The sequence below is a fragment of the Peromyscus maniculatus genome, chromosome 7 (assembly GCF_049852395.1).
Source record: "Peromyscus maniculatus bairdii isolate BWxNUB_F1_BW_parent chromosome 7, HU_Pman_BW_mat_3.1, whole genome shotgun sequence".
Classification (NCBI taxonomy): Eukaryota; Metazoa; Chordata; class Mammalia; order Rodentia; family Cricetidae; genus Peromyscus; species Peromyscus maniculatus.
The window spans coordinates 66994459-67007763 of record NC_134858.1 but is presented as its reverse complement, the minus strand read 5'-3'; the positions used below and the strand labels follow the sequence as shown (position 1 = coordinate 67007763).

General features: G+C 48.4%; 1 protein-coding gene across 1 annotated transcript in view; it reads right to left on the bottom strand.

Annotated features, from left to right (window-relative positions):
- The window catches only part of Anxa2 (annexin A2), a 40653-nt gene that overhangs the window by 20210 nt on the left and 7138 nt on the right, over positions 1–13305 (bottom strand). Inside the window, exons 2-3 of the mRNA XM_076576593.1 lie at positions 8942–8999; positions 5144–5243 (exon numbers count right to left, since the gene is read on the bottom strand). Coding sequence (XP_076432708.1) covers positions 5144–5243; positions 8942–8989 — 148 coding nt within the window. The 5' untranslated portion in view covers positions 8990–8999. The remainder of the gene's footprint in view (positions 1–5143; positions 5244–8941; positions 9000–13305) is intronic.

Below are 13305 nucleotides of genomic sequence, written 5' to 3'. Positions count from 1 at the left end.
CGATATTCTGGAAAGTATCTGGAACTCAGGCCTGTATGACCTGGGGGCACCCTGCTTCTCTCTCGATGCCTGGCGTTCCCAGATATAACACAGGGACCATGGTAAAACTCCTTTTCCTAGAACACAGTAAAGACTGAATGAATGATAGGAGGCAAGTCCTTCCCTCGGCTTCTCTGACACAGACCTAGCCCCTGCCTGGATTCAATGACTGGCTTATGAAGACACAGGGCAAACAGAAGACAGGGCCCTGTTTGCTAATAGCGCTCAGGAGATTAACAGTTCAGTTTCAAGGTCGACTATGGAAGCTCCGTGAGAACTGGGAGAGAAAATGTATACTCAGGGTAGGGCTGAGGAACCTCAGGCCTCTGGCAGGTGTGGTATAGCCATGGGACATGGACCCAGGTCAAGGACAGCCTCGCTTAGCTGAGTACCCAGGAAGGCACTTTACCCCGGAGATCAAACTTCTGTTCCCACTTTGTTCTGACATCACCTTGGTTAAGTTCCTTAGAAGGGACCCAAGGCGACCCTGGGTTCGATCCTCAGCTAAAGAAAGAAAGGAAAGAGAGAGAGAGAGAGAGAGAGAGAGAGAGAGAGAGAGAGAGAGAGAGAGAAAGAAAGAAAGAAAGAAAGAAAGAAAGAAAGAAAGAAAGAAAGAAAGAAAGAAAGAAAGAAAGAAAGAAAGAAAGAAAGGACCCAAGGCCTAGTCTGCTTTGTTATAGACAAGGGATGCGTTAATAATCGAGAACCCGGAGATGGGGATGTAACTCAGTAGGTAGCATGCTGGCCTAACATACATGAAGTCCTGAGTTTGGAACCAAGCACCACACAGCCCGGGGGTTGTGGTGCTTACCTCTAACCCTGGCACTTAGGAGGTGGAAACTGGAGGGTTAGAAATGTAAAGTCACCCTTGGCTGCAGAGCAGCTTCTAGGCCAGCCTGGGATACAAGAGACCCTGGCTTAAAAAAAACAAATAAATAAATAAAGCCCTTCTAATGCTCAGAGAACAATCTAGCATGTTTCCAAAATCCCATGTAGTACCAGCAGGAAAACACAAGGAAGCAAATCCAGTCATAAGTGGAATAACATGTGTGACATGGGGGCACCTTTGGATGCCCTGGTTCTCCGGTCACCTCAGGGAACGGGAAGGGACAAACCTGAACGGCTGCGACAGGACCCAGCAGGGCCCGCTCCTCCCTCAAACCACCATGCAGATAGACGCCAGAAAAGAATCCGGTTTCTTCTGCTGTTTCTGGGTGAAACTGGTGTTTGGATTTCCGCGGGGGACAGAAGGGCCGTCTCTTCTTACAGAGGAGAAAGGGATGAGGCGAGGTAGCCAATGAAGGCTGATGCCAGCGATGCCAGGGCACTGGGAACTCCTTGCCCTGGGTTTTCCAGACGCCTGGTACCTGCACAGCTATGCAGACGGTGCCCTTAGAGAGGAAAGCTGTGACTCCACAGAAGCCTTGTCGGCCTCTGAGAAGAGCTGTAAGATGAGGGCTGGTCTGCAGTGACCCTGAAGCCCAAGGGGCAGGCCTCCACAAAGGAGGAGTGGACAGCTTCCCTTCTAGCAGAAGGGGATGGCCCTGGAGTTCCAGAGGCCTTCCCCAGGAGTGTGCCTCACAGCGGCAGGGTTTTCTTCAACCTCCCCCATCTTATAAGTAAGAGGTTCTGGTCCCCGGCCAACACACCTCCTGGCACCCTCGGAGAATATACTCTCTTATTGGCTGCGCTCAGCTGCTTGCATTTCCCTCCAGGCGTGCAAGTGAAACCCAAATTCCCGGTCCTGGCTCACTCTCCGGTGCATAGGAGGGCGGTCTTGCGGCCTTGCTGGGAACCTGAGGTAGTTCTATTTTAAAATACAAGAGAAAAGAAGCGCAGAACCTCACTTCTATAGTTGGGCTCGCTCATGAGGAGGGGGGCCTCGCCCTTCCGGGGAACACAAATACTGCTCGAATCAAAACTGGCAATAATAGAGCAACTCCCAGCCCGCCCTCCCCTCTGCAGACGCCAAAGCTGCTCGGATTCGTTGGCACCAGCGCTTAACTCCAGGGCTGCACTGCTGCTAATTACCATCTATTTCATGGAGCCGAGATTCATCCTTTTCTAATTTAGCTGACTTTCCTCTCTAGTTATTTGGACCCATATGGTAAACCAATCCCAGCTGTGCTGAACACCCCAGAGTATATATTTAACCCAAGGCCATTCTAGACCACGAGACTCCTACGGATCAAGTCTCAGAAACCTCTTGTTAATTAAGCAATATCACGACTTTTGCATGGCCTAACCCAGCTTCTAACTAGACATGAATTACGTCAGGTGTTGCACGGTCTACCTCGGGCCAGGGAGTAAACTCACGACAGCTCTGCACTGGGTTCAAGTAATGTGAGGAAAACATATCCAACATCCCTCCAACTAGAAACAAAGCTGGATCCCGAGAGTGAGCTAAATTCCATCGGTGAAAATGGATCAAAGCTCACGGGGACCATTCGGTCTTCTGGGTGACACCCAGCCTCTGTAATGAACCTTTGCTTCCTGTCCCGCAAACGTATCTGTCCCCCCCCCCCCCCCCCCCGTGCTCTGAGACCCGTGCATCTTCTGAATAGGATGTGGGTTTTTTACCTCCTCACACAATCTCATGGTCCTGGGCATTTTTAAAAGGTTAAGAGGACTGGAAAGATGGCTCAGTGGTTAGGGGCACTGGCTGCTCTTCCAGAGAACTCAGATTCAATTCCCAGCACCCACTTGGCAGCTCAAGACTGTAACTGGAGTTCCAGGGCTTCCAACACCCTCACACAGACACACATGCAGGCAAAACAGCAATGTACAGAAAATAAAAATAAACAAAGTTGTTAAAGGCTAATAAGTAAAACCACTTAAGCGGAGACTGATTTAGAGGGCAGCAAGTGTGATTATAGTGTGGCAAGGACTATGATGGAGGCGTGGAGTGGGAAGACAGGAGGCAGGGAGGCGATCGACTCTACACAGCTATAATCCCAGAAGTAGGGCAACAAGGGGAAAGGGATCAGGAGCTTGAGCTAGCCTGGGCTACACTGCAAGACCATGATTGGGGGGCGCGGGGAAGGGGGACACTGGAGTAGAGCCATGCTTGGCAACTGTTAGGGACTCAGGGATAAAAGAAGTCATACACCTCTGGAGTAGCAAAAGCAGAGGCACCATCTGCTAAGGGACACGGTATGGAACAGGAGATAAAGCTAGGAAGAGAAACTGTAACAGAGGCGGCAGGGAGCCACCAGAATGCCCAAAGGTGAGCTCTCCCAGGTGCTGGGAGAGAGTTACCAGGGTAGAGCCAGAGCCAGATCTCCACCGCTCTGCCCCTCCTAATAACTGTCCTCATGCCCAGCTTCATCCCATGCCCAGCCCTCATGTTTAATAGCAGCTACTCTGTTCCAGGCAGTGTATCCCAGCTCCTCCTCTCCTTGCTCTTACTAGCCCGCAAGAGGCCAGCTCGCCTGGTCTGCATCAGGTGCAAGGTCACTCACTAGGGAGCAGACAGCCATCCCTCAGCCCTGGTTTGCGTTTCTATGAGCATTCAAGGTTTGCCCTGTTTCCTTTGATGTCACGACAACGCCAGCTCCTGATAAAGCATCTGAGGTGAAGGTGTCTTAATCACTCCAGATTCCTGTCGGCTCCTTACCTAAGTGGTGTTACTTATCTGAAATATCGGGGGCATGTTTTTAATGAACTCATCCTGCCTGTCTCTGGAAAGGCCATGCATAACCATCATGGAAAGTTTGGAAAACACAGAAACAAAATACACTGAAACCATAAGAAACAATAATTCATAGCTTCATAAGTCACCAGTGCCTTGTTTTCCCCCCCTTTGAGTAAATATTGTAGCTGTCATAATAACATACGGTATACTACATTTTATTGCCATTTTCCTGCAGAACTGACAAGTTTAAGGTGAATGAATGTTAAAATGAGCATATTAAATTGTCAATATTGATAGATAAACATCAGCAAGATAGACTTAAAACAATACATATTAAATCTTTTATTGCAAAGAGCATCCGACTTACGAAAACTGTTACTTACCAAAACCACTTGGCACACACACACACACACACACACACACACACACACACACACAGCAGAGTGGTTCCAACTGCAGCACTGACTGAGCACTAATACTGGGGGTTGGATGGATTAAAGGGAAGAAGAAACAGGTGCCCTCGCTAATGCTGGACCACAACTGGGATGCATATCCAATAGCAACAGCATCAGACCACACACTGCCTTTCATGCCTGGAAATGGTCGATGACAAAGTGACGAATCTAATCCTAACAGCTGGGGGCTGTGACATGGGTCGGGGGATGGGCAGAACCATTTCAAATCCAAGTCTGAACCAAGACCAAGAGACATGAAACGTGTTAACTAACCCTCCGTGGTGCCATGTGTAAAATGGGAATGGCACATGGCATCAGAAATTAATCTGAAGGTCAGCTAAGCAGGACGCTCCAGAATGGCTCAATGCATTATCTGCCCATGATAAGCACTTAATAAATATTGGTGAAGACGACCAAGATGATGATGATGGTGGTGGTGATGTCAGCCACGCTTGCCCACACGGGAATGTGGGAGCCCATGCTTCAGCCCTCAGGGCTTTCTTCGCCTGGGAACTATAGTGTTTTCCCCTAACTCAGGGAGGGCCTGGGAGTGTTTTTATTGACGTGAGCATTTCAGCTGTGTGGCTAGAGATCAACTGTGCAGTCTTTACATTCCAGCGGGCTGAGAGCTTTCTCACGCAGGGATAAAAAGCTCCCTTTGTGCTCAGCGTGTAGAAGAGAACATCTTTGTCTAACGAGTTAACTATTAACCTCTAGGGTGTTTCTGCAAAGGTATATGGAGAAATCGCAAGAATCACGCCCTATGGTGTGTGAAAGAGGAATTGTTTTAAGAAAATGGATTATATGTAGAGTATGTGTGAGTGTGTGTGTGTGTGTGTGTGTGTGTGTGTGTGTGTGTGTGTGTGTACACATACGACTGTGGTGCCTGAAGAGGGCATCTGCTGCTCTGGCGCTAGAATCAGAGGTGGTTGTGACTCGGCTACACCATGAGTTCGAGGCCGCCCAGACAAGGAGGAAACAGACAGACAGACAGACAGACAGACGCACGGCCTACCTTTGGTCTTGACAGCCGTCTCGATGTTCAGAGCGTCCCTCTCGGCATCGAAGTTGGTGTAGGGCTTGACTGAGCCGTAGGCACTTGGGGGTGTGGAGTGCTGAGAGAAGAACACAAGCACACTCAAATAACACACTGCAAATCCTCTCAATGGAAGAACACCCGGAGACCAGACTCGGTACTCCCAGGTCTCTCAAGAATTCTAACCACTCTCATGCCAAGTAAGTGGGCGCTGACAGGCTCCCACACCCCAGCTGTCTTTTTTTATATGGGGTTCATTTTGACGCTGGGAATGGAGCTGAACTGGTGGAGTACTTGCCTAGCATAGCCTAAGCCATGACTTTCATCTCCCAGCACCACAGACACTGTGCTCGGTAGCCCACACCTTCAGTCATCCTCGGCTCCGTTAGGAGTTTGAGGCCAGCTTCGGCTACATGAGACCATATTTAAAAAAAAGGAAGAAAGAGAAAAACTTGTTTCCACAAGAGTTGCTCTTCAAAGGTTCCACTAGTTTCGACCACACCGGGCTCCTACTCTGCATTTCACTTGTAGTGAGAGCTTCAAAGCACTGGGCGCCAAGCGAGGGATCTGAGACCGGCATCTATTCAAGTTTCTGAAGAGAAAGAATCTGGTCTAGCAAGAATCTGAACTAAGTTAAAACTGCGGAAATGTCTGGAAGATGAGTGTGCACTGCCAAGTGTTACTGCAGGCCTGTGCTGCCCAGAGTGCAACTCATTCAACAGTGACTTCGGGCCTGGGGATGTGGGTCCGTTGGGAGAGTGCTGGCCCCGAACGCAGGAAGCCCGGAGTTTGATCCCCAGCAGCATATGAGTGGGGAAGGGTGATCCCAGCACTGGGAACGTGGAGGCAGGGGAATCAGAAGTTCCAAGTTATTCCTAGCTACATTGACAAGTGTCCGGCTAGCCTGGGATAGATACATGAGGTCCTGACCCCCAAATAAAGACAAATCAACAAATAAGCTAATGAGCAATACTCATCCCCACGCCTCTATGGGCTGTGCTGCGGAAGGGACTTTCTCCAGGTCTGGGCTGTCACTGTCTTGGTGGCATCAAGGTGGGTGCGAGCCAAGCCACATCCTCTTTACGGTGACAAGTTCCTGTTCCTCTCCCTCCTCGTCAGTGCCCTCCTCTGCCTTCTCCGGGATGCCCCTGCCTCCTGCTCTGCCTGGCACATTTTCCTTATTGTCTTTTCAACAGTCCTTCCTCTTTGGGTGCCTGTCAGAGCCCACCACTTTCCTGAGCTGATGAACAACGGGAATCTCTGGCCAACCCCCAAGACAATGGCCTACTCCTCTCTCCACTCTCTCTCCTATGCCTTTAGCTTCCCTCCTCTTCTGAAATGTTCCCGCTGGGACAGCCTGGCCCCAAATGAAGGGCAAACCATGGGTAGGAGTGATGTGGCTTGGATCGGTGGGCAGTCCTGAGCCGTCTATCACTGATGCATCCCCTACGCAGTGGCCCTGCACCCTGCAATGCCCCCCTTTCACGGCCTCCCTGGTACATACAGGGAGGTGACACATGAGGATGACCAACCGCGGGGCAGTTTCCGTGAAGAGTCAGCTGACCGTGGTGATGTCAACGGTCTCCTCACCCACAGATTTCCTGAGCCAGCCCCGCACCCACACCATTGGGTCACACTAGTGACCACTGTGTCACTAGTGAAGGGTCACAAGGGAGCAACTGAGATCCACACTCCCAAGCGTCCCTCGGGAAAAACTAGAACTCGAAGCTCAGGGTCAGACATCGGTTCAATGGGGCCAAATGGGTTTATATTCATAATTTTGAAACACAAGTGTATTATCAAAGCTTGCCTTGCCTCATTTCACCACTTTCAGGCATGTTCTCATCCTTGTGGCCCAACATTACTGTCTACAAAGTTCATGCTCACCAAGGAGGTGACTGAGCTACAAAATAATGTCCCCTGGTATTTTAAGTATAATTTTGTGGTGGGCCCCATCCATACCAATCTCGGGGTGCATGTGGCCTATGGCTTTGTAGGTTGGACACCTGTGGCTCAGGTAGGGGACGCTCTGGGGAGCCTGACAAAGTGACAGACATGTGAAGGAAATTTCAAGCAAAGTGCTTTCTGGAAATGCTTTCTGGATTTGTTCTCGGTAGCTACAGAAACTGGGCAGGAATCTAAGGAAAATCCTGTTCAGCTTCTTGACAGGGCCACCAGTCACTTATTGACAAGGGCAGGTAGCTGGCCGTGCATCCACATCACACCCGGCTCACTGGTCAGGTGACAGTCTGTCATCATATCAGTGAGTGGCAGAAAGGTGGGTGTGGCTCTGTGGTTGCCCTAGAGACATAGAGAAATGGATAATCGGACATCTATAAAATCCACTTGTCTGGAAATTAAGTTATTAGGCAAACGTGATCTTTCCTTCCCTCACAATAGTGGGCAACACAGGCCATTTTCGAGTTGAGCCCCATCCCTCCACATGGACTCCTAGGGTAGAGAAACTTCAAGAGCTGACTGAAGAGCTCTCTCACGCAACTTTTATTTTTAGGGTCTCAGGCTAGCCTCAAACTTGATGTATAGCCAAGGAATACTGGGAACTTTTTCCTCCTCCTGCCTCCATGTCCCAAGTGCTGAGATTACAGGTGTGCACAGCTGGTTTCTGCAGTGCTGTGGATGGAACCCACGGCTTCACGCAAGCTAAGCTAGGCGTGTACTCTGCCAATCTGGCCACAGCCAGAGCGACTTCTCGTGAAATTTGATACCAAGGACAATCTAATTATCAAAGGCGTTAGATAAAATCTGTTGGAGAAACAAATTATATAACAGCAGGGCTTGTCTAGGCTCTAACAGCAGGCCAAGTTCCGAGACGAGGCAAGATTTAAAAGAAACAACAAACAGGCTTTATTTAATATCGCACACGGTCTGTGTGCGCGCGAGCAGGCCCATTCATTTGCACGTTAAGGCAGCAGGTGCCACAGACGACAAAGACGGGTTTGAGTACAGGACCCAAGTTGTCGCCTGTCTTTTGAGTGGCTCTTTAAAAGACAAGGTTTAATTCTGAGCTTCCTCATGGACAAAAGAAAAACAAAACACAACAACGGAAAAAGCCCTAGGATTAATTACCTAATCATCCTTTTGAAAAAGATACATTCTGGTTTACTTTGTAGAAAGCTTTCCCAGGTGCTAGGTTAGAAACAGAAAAGTAGAGGCTCCGAGACCCCACCCTGAGGAAGCTCTGGAGATGATGGCTGCTTGGCACTTTACTTTGGGGATGCGCTCACTGGTAGGTTACCCATAGGCCAGTGGAGGCAGACTCATGCACACATGGGCAGCACCAACTGGATTCAGTGGGATGATAATAATAATAATAATAATAATAATAGCCATAGGCTATTGCCTACAAGAATATTCCAAACATTCTAAGAAGCCTAAAAGACACTGGAATTGTTTTTTGGCATGGCTGAAGCTTATGATAAATAAAGCCTCAAGGCCTGACATTGAAAACTCGCATGTCACCAAAGCAGTAATTACCACTCATGCAGTAAGCCCGGCAGAGTACAATCCCAGGCATTTCCTCCTTCATGATGCTGTCCAAGTTCCATCCGATGCCAAAAAGGGTTTTAGCACCATGACATTTATTTCAAATGAAACTGCTAGGAACGGTTAAAGCAATAAGGAACCGGGGCGCAGGGGAGACACCTAATAATGACTGAATTATGGCCCCATTTTCCTTGTGTATACAGGGAGATCAGAGCACAGTTCAACAGATGTCCAATTTGCAAAAGCCCACGAAGTGAGAGATGAGATACTTACATCGCCCTCCAAGCTGAGCTTGCACAGGATTTCGTGGACAGTAGACATTTTGAAAAACAACTGAAAAAAAAAAACAACCACAAAGTCTCAATAAAGGAGGCTTTCTTTTCCCCAAGCACAGCAACTCATCACACTAATGTCTTCTTGGACCACTGCATTGGAGGCTGTTAAAGCAAAGTATTTTCTCAGGCAGGCGATTCTCAGTCTTATCATTGAGAAAATTAAAGCTTAGAGACGGGTGTGCCTTAGGTTGGGGATGGATTACTAAACTGGTCTATCTCTTGCTCTGGTTCAACAGGACCTGGTGGGTCTGGTCTGTGAATGCAAAACCTAAAAGCTTCCTGTGGCCAACACCACTGGTTCAAACAGAGGATGGGCTCTTCCATCAGAAGTGATAAGCATATCAAAACTGCCATGACTTGTGTGTCACTCTCAAGTGACTTCACAGAGTAAGGAGGACAGGAACTGGGATCAACAGCGGCTCCATGGAGGCCTGATCCCAAAGGAACGTGTTTAATAGTAGTCCCACAACCATTTCCCCCAGGGGTACTCATAAGATGCTGAGGCTGAGTGATGGATTCGAGTATAACAAGCTTACCTCATGAGCATAAGGACCTTAGTTTGACCCCCAGAACCCACATGAAAAAAAGCTGGGAGACTCATGGATCTCTGGGGCTCAGTGGCCAGCCAGTTCAGTCTAATCAGCAAGACTCCAGTCAAGACTCAGAAAACAAGGTGGGGACCACCAAAGGAGAAATGACACCTGATGGTGACCTCTGGCCTCCACACACAAGTGCACCCATGCACACAGATATGTGCGCTCACACGCAAAGAAGTTATTAAACTGTTCATAAGATGCAGATAGACCAACTTTCTGATATGAAGACATCTCATTGAGGGCTGACCTTGCATTTAAGATTTAGAACAGTTGCAATGCCATCGTCTCCCATGGACTACATTTTATCAGTCATCATTCAGGACTGCCATACTGATGAATGGCCAACCTATTTGTGGACTAAGTTGTTGGAACTGATAGCCCCCACCACCAAGAGTGACTCCTGCTGAGGACAAGACAGGTCATTCCACATAATCACCCCAAAGGGAAACGCAGCACATGGCCACCCCACCCCGAAAAGGTTGCCAACAGCATTTGCACTAGCAGTGCCCTTGGTGCCTGCGGGAATTAAGCTCTCTGTTCTCTTCAAGGAGCTCGCTTTGCCTCAGTGTTTTCATAAAACTGCTTTGAAGACAACATATGACACAGCCATTTGCCAGCTCGCAGGAACATTCTGAACTAAGTGAATTCTAGGCTGTGGAAGGTAGGAGGTCAGAGAGAGGAGAGTCACCTTTATTTGTGGTCAGGATGTACTTTTGCAAGATGCTCACCCCCGCCCCCCGAAGCCTTTCAAGCCAGACAAAAAGGAAAGCCATCGAAAACGTTTGTATCACCTCCAGTCCCTCGGCTCCTTCACTGCCTCTTCTCCCCTGGCTGTCCCCTGTATGTCCTTCATGTGCCCATGTCATTCTTCATGGTAAAAAGTCTTGCTCTATCAGTACAATGTGGTGCATCCCCCCCCCAAAAAAATGGACTATTACTTAGTGCTAAAAAGTTCTCAATCCCAACAGAAGACACAGAGGAACTTTAAATGCACATTACTGAGAGGAGCTGGGCTAAAATACTGCACATGGTTGGCTGAGTTACCCAGTTACAGGGCCATTCTAGAAGAGGAAGCTCTATGGAGGCTGTAAATGATGGATGAATGGTTGCCAAGGTCGGGAAGATATAAAGGTGGAGCACAGCATGTGTGTGTGTGTGTGTGTGTGTGTGTGTGTGTGTGTGTTGTGTTGTGTTGTGTTGTGTGTGTGTATATACCAGTTCATGTGCACACACACTTGTCAATAGCATGCATGTGGTGTGTGGGTGCCTACAGAGGCATGAAGAGGTTGTTGGATCCCCTGGAACTGGAGTTCAGGTGATTATAAACCACTGACATGGGTGCTGGGAACCAAACTCAGGTCCTCAGTAAGAACGCCAAGAGCGCTTAACCTCTAAGCTCTCTCCAGTCTCCTCCCCTGATGCTATTATTATTATATTTATGTATTTACTTGTGTATGTGTGCACATGTGCATGCTGTGGCATACTCGTGGAGGTCAGAGGACAACTTGTGGGAGTCGGCTCTCTCTCCTTCCATCATGTGGGTCCCAAGCGCTGAATCAGGTTGCCAGGCTTGGTGGCCAGTGCCTTTTCCCTGCTACGACATCTCACTGGCCCTTTGCTGTTGTTGAATGCGACTACTAGGAAATGAGAGACTGCATATGCTCCTCACATTCTATATCTACATAGGATAATTGGAAAACAGCATTCTACATATGGGTGCTGAGCTAAAAGAATTCCAGAAGGCCACAGTCCAATCTCGGCCCCAAAGCCTCTTCCACAGCCTATTCAGACAAATTAACATCTTCCTTGGCGAGAGCACCCTCCATTCTACCTGGGCCCAGACCTGCCGGAGGCTCCCATCAGATTCACAAGGCCAGAGAGTTTCTAGAGCAGATAAGAGCAGTTATCGTCTACCTCTTGGGCTTCCAGACTAAGGGATTAAAATGCAAAGTCGAATGAAAGAAATGAAAACCACCAGCTGACCGCCCCAGTGGCACAGCAAGATCTTACTGAGTTGTTCTTCCAGACTGTCTTCCCGGCTCTGAGTGCTGCTCTGCAGACAGCTGCCCACAGGAGCCCTCCCCCCAGGACTGTGCAGATCAAAGGCAATCTGATGTACCACTTTACACTCTCCATTCCCGTTAATTCTTCTCCCCCAGCCTCGACACCTTGAGAGGACAAATAAGAGGGATTTTTTTTTGGAAGCCCCACAAATCTTGTTTTCTGCGCCAGCATTTATAATCATCTGCTCTTTCATCAAGTTGGCCCTCCCTACTCCTACCAACTCAATCCCCCATCTGATCTCATCAGATAGTTAGAAATTAAGGCCAGTGCTTCCTCTAACTCCAATGGAGCATAACCTTCCAAGATTAGCATCAGGACCCAGCCCCACCTCCCTCTATCCATTCCCCACAAAGGATTAGTACTTAAAGAGCTCCTTGACCAGGCTTTCTCTGTAGCAAACTGGCTCCTGTCCTTCTTACGCCTCCCCTCTCCACCTCCCTCTCTACCCCCCAAAAAAACAGCGTGTCATGGAGCGGGGGGAGATGCTCAGTGGATAAAGTACTGGCCACACAGGTGTAAGGATCAGAGTTCAGATACTTAGCACCCATCTAAAAGCCAGGTGGGTATAATCCCAGTGCTCCAGTGGCAGAGCCAGGAGATCTCTGAGTAAGATGCTCATTAGTCTGGCCAAATGGGAGAGCTCCTCCATCTTCAGGAGATCCTGCCTCAGTAAATGAAAGTGGAACACAATCAAGGAGAACAATGACATCAAACTTTGAACTCCACATGCATGTGCAGTCATACCTGCACCCTCGTGCATGCATACACATATGCATGTGCAGCCATACCTGCACCCTCAGACATGCACACATACATGCACACCAAACAACAGAGAGAACAAAAAGCCAGGATGTTACTATGTAGCCCAGGCAGGCTTCAAACTCACAATCTTCTTGCCAGGGAGTACAGGTGTACTCTGCCACACTTGGCTCTCACTATATTTTATGGCACTCTGCAAGTCACCACAATGTTGGCATTGCTCTGATAAGGTCAGAAGAGTCCCCTTTCCACACAGCTCTCCCCAGCCTTTCTATAGGAATTCCTTCCTTCATTCAGTATTGAGTGCTCTCCATTTGAAAAGCATTGGAATAGCACATAGATTCATATGACTCAAAGCTGGAAGTATACTTTGTCTCATTTCCCCTACCAAGTCTCAGATCCCTATACAAATTAAGAATATATATTTCTACAACTAGGTGACAGACTGTGTGTATGTGTGTGTATTCAAATGTACCTGTGTGTTCATAAGGATGTACTAGAAGGTGCATGCATCTGTGTGCAAACAAAGAAGCCAGAAGAGGACACTGGCTTCCTCCTCTACCGCTCTCCATCTTTTTCTTTTGAAGCAGGGTCTCTCTCCCTGCACTCAAAGCTTGCATTTTCTGGAGTAAGCGGAAAGCCAGCAACCCAGAAATTCTCCTGCACCCTTGCTACCATTGTGCTGAGATCTGAAGTCCGGTCTTATTGCACAGCAAGCACTCTTTACCACTTAGCCATCTCTCCAGCCCCCAAACATGCACTTAAGAACAGTTTTTAATATAAGTCACATTTATATTACAACCTTTCTGCACCAGAATGTCCAAAAATATCATAATAACGCCAAAGTCACAGAGACCAACAAGCATTATCTAAGTGCCCATAT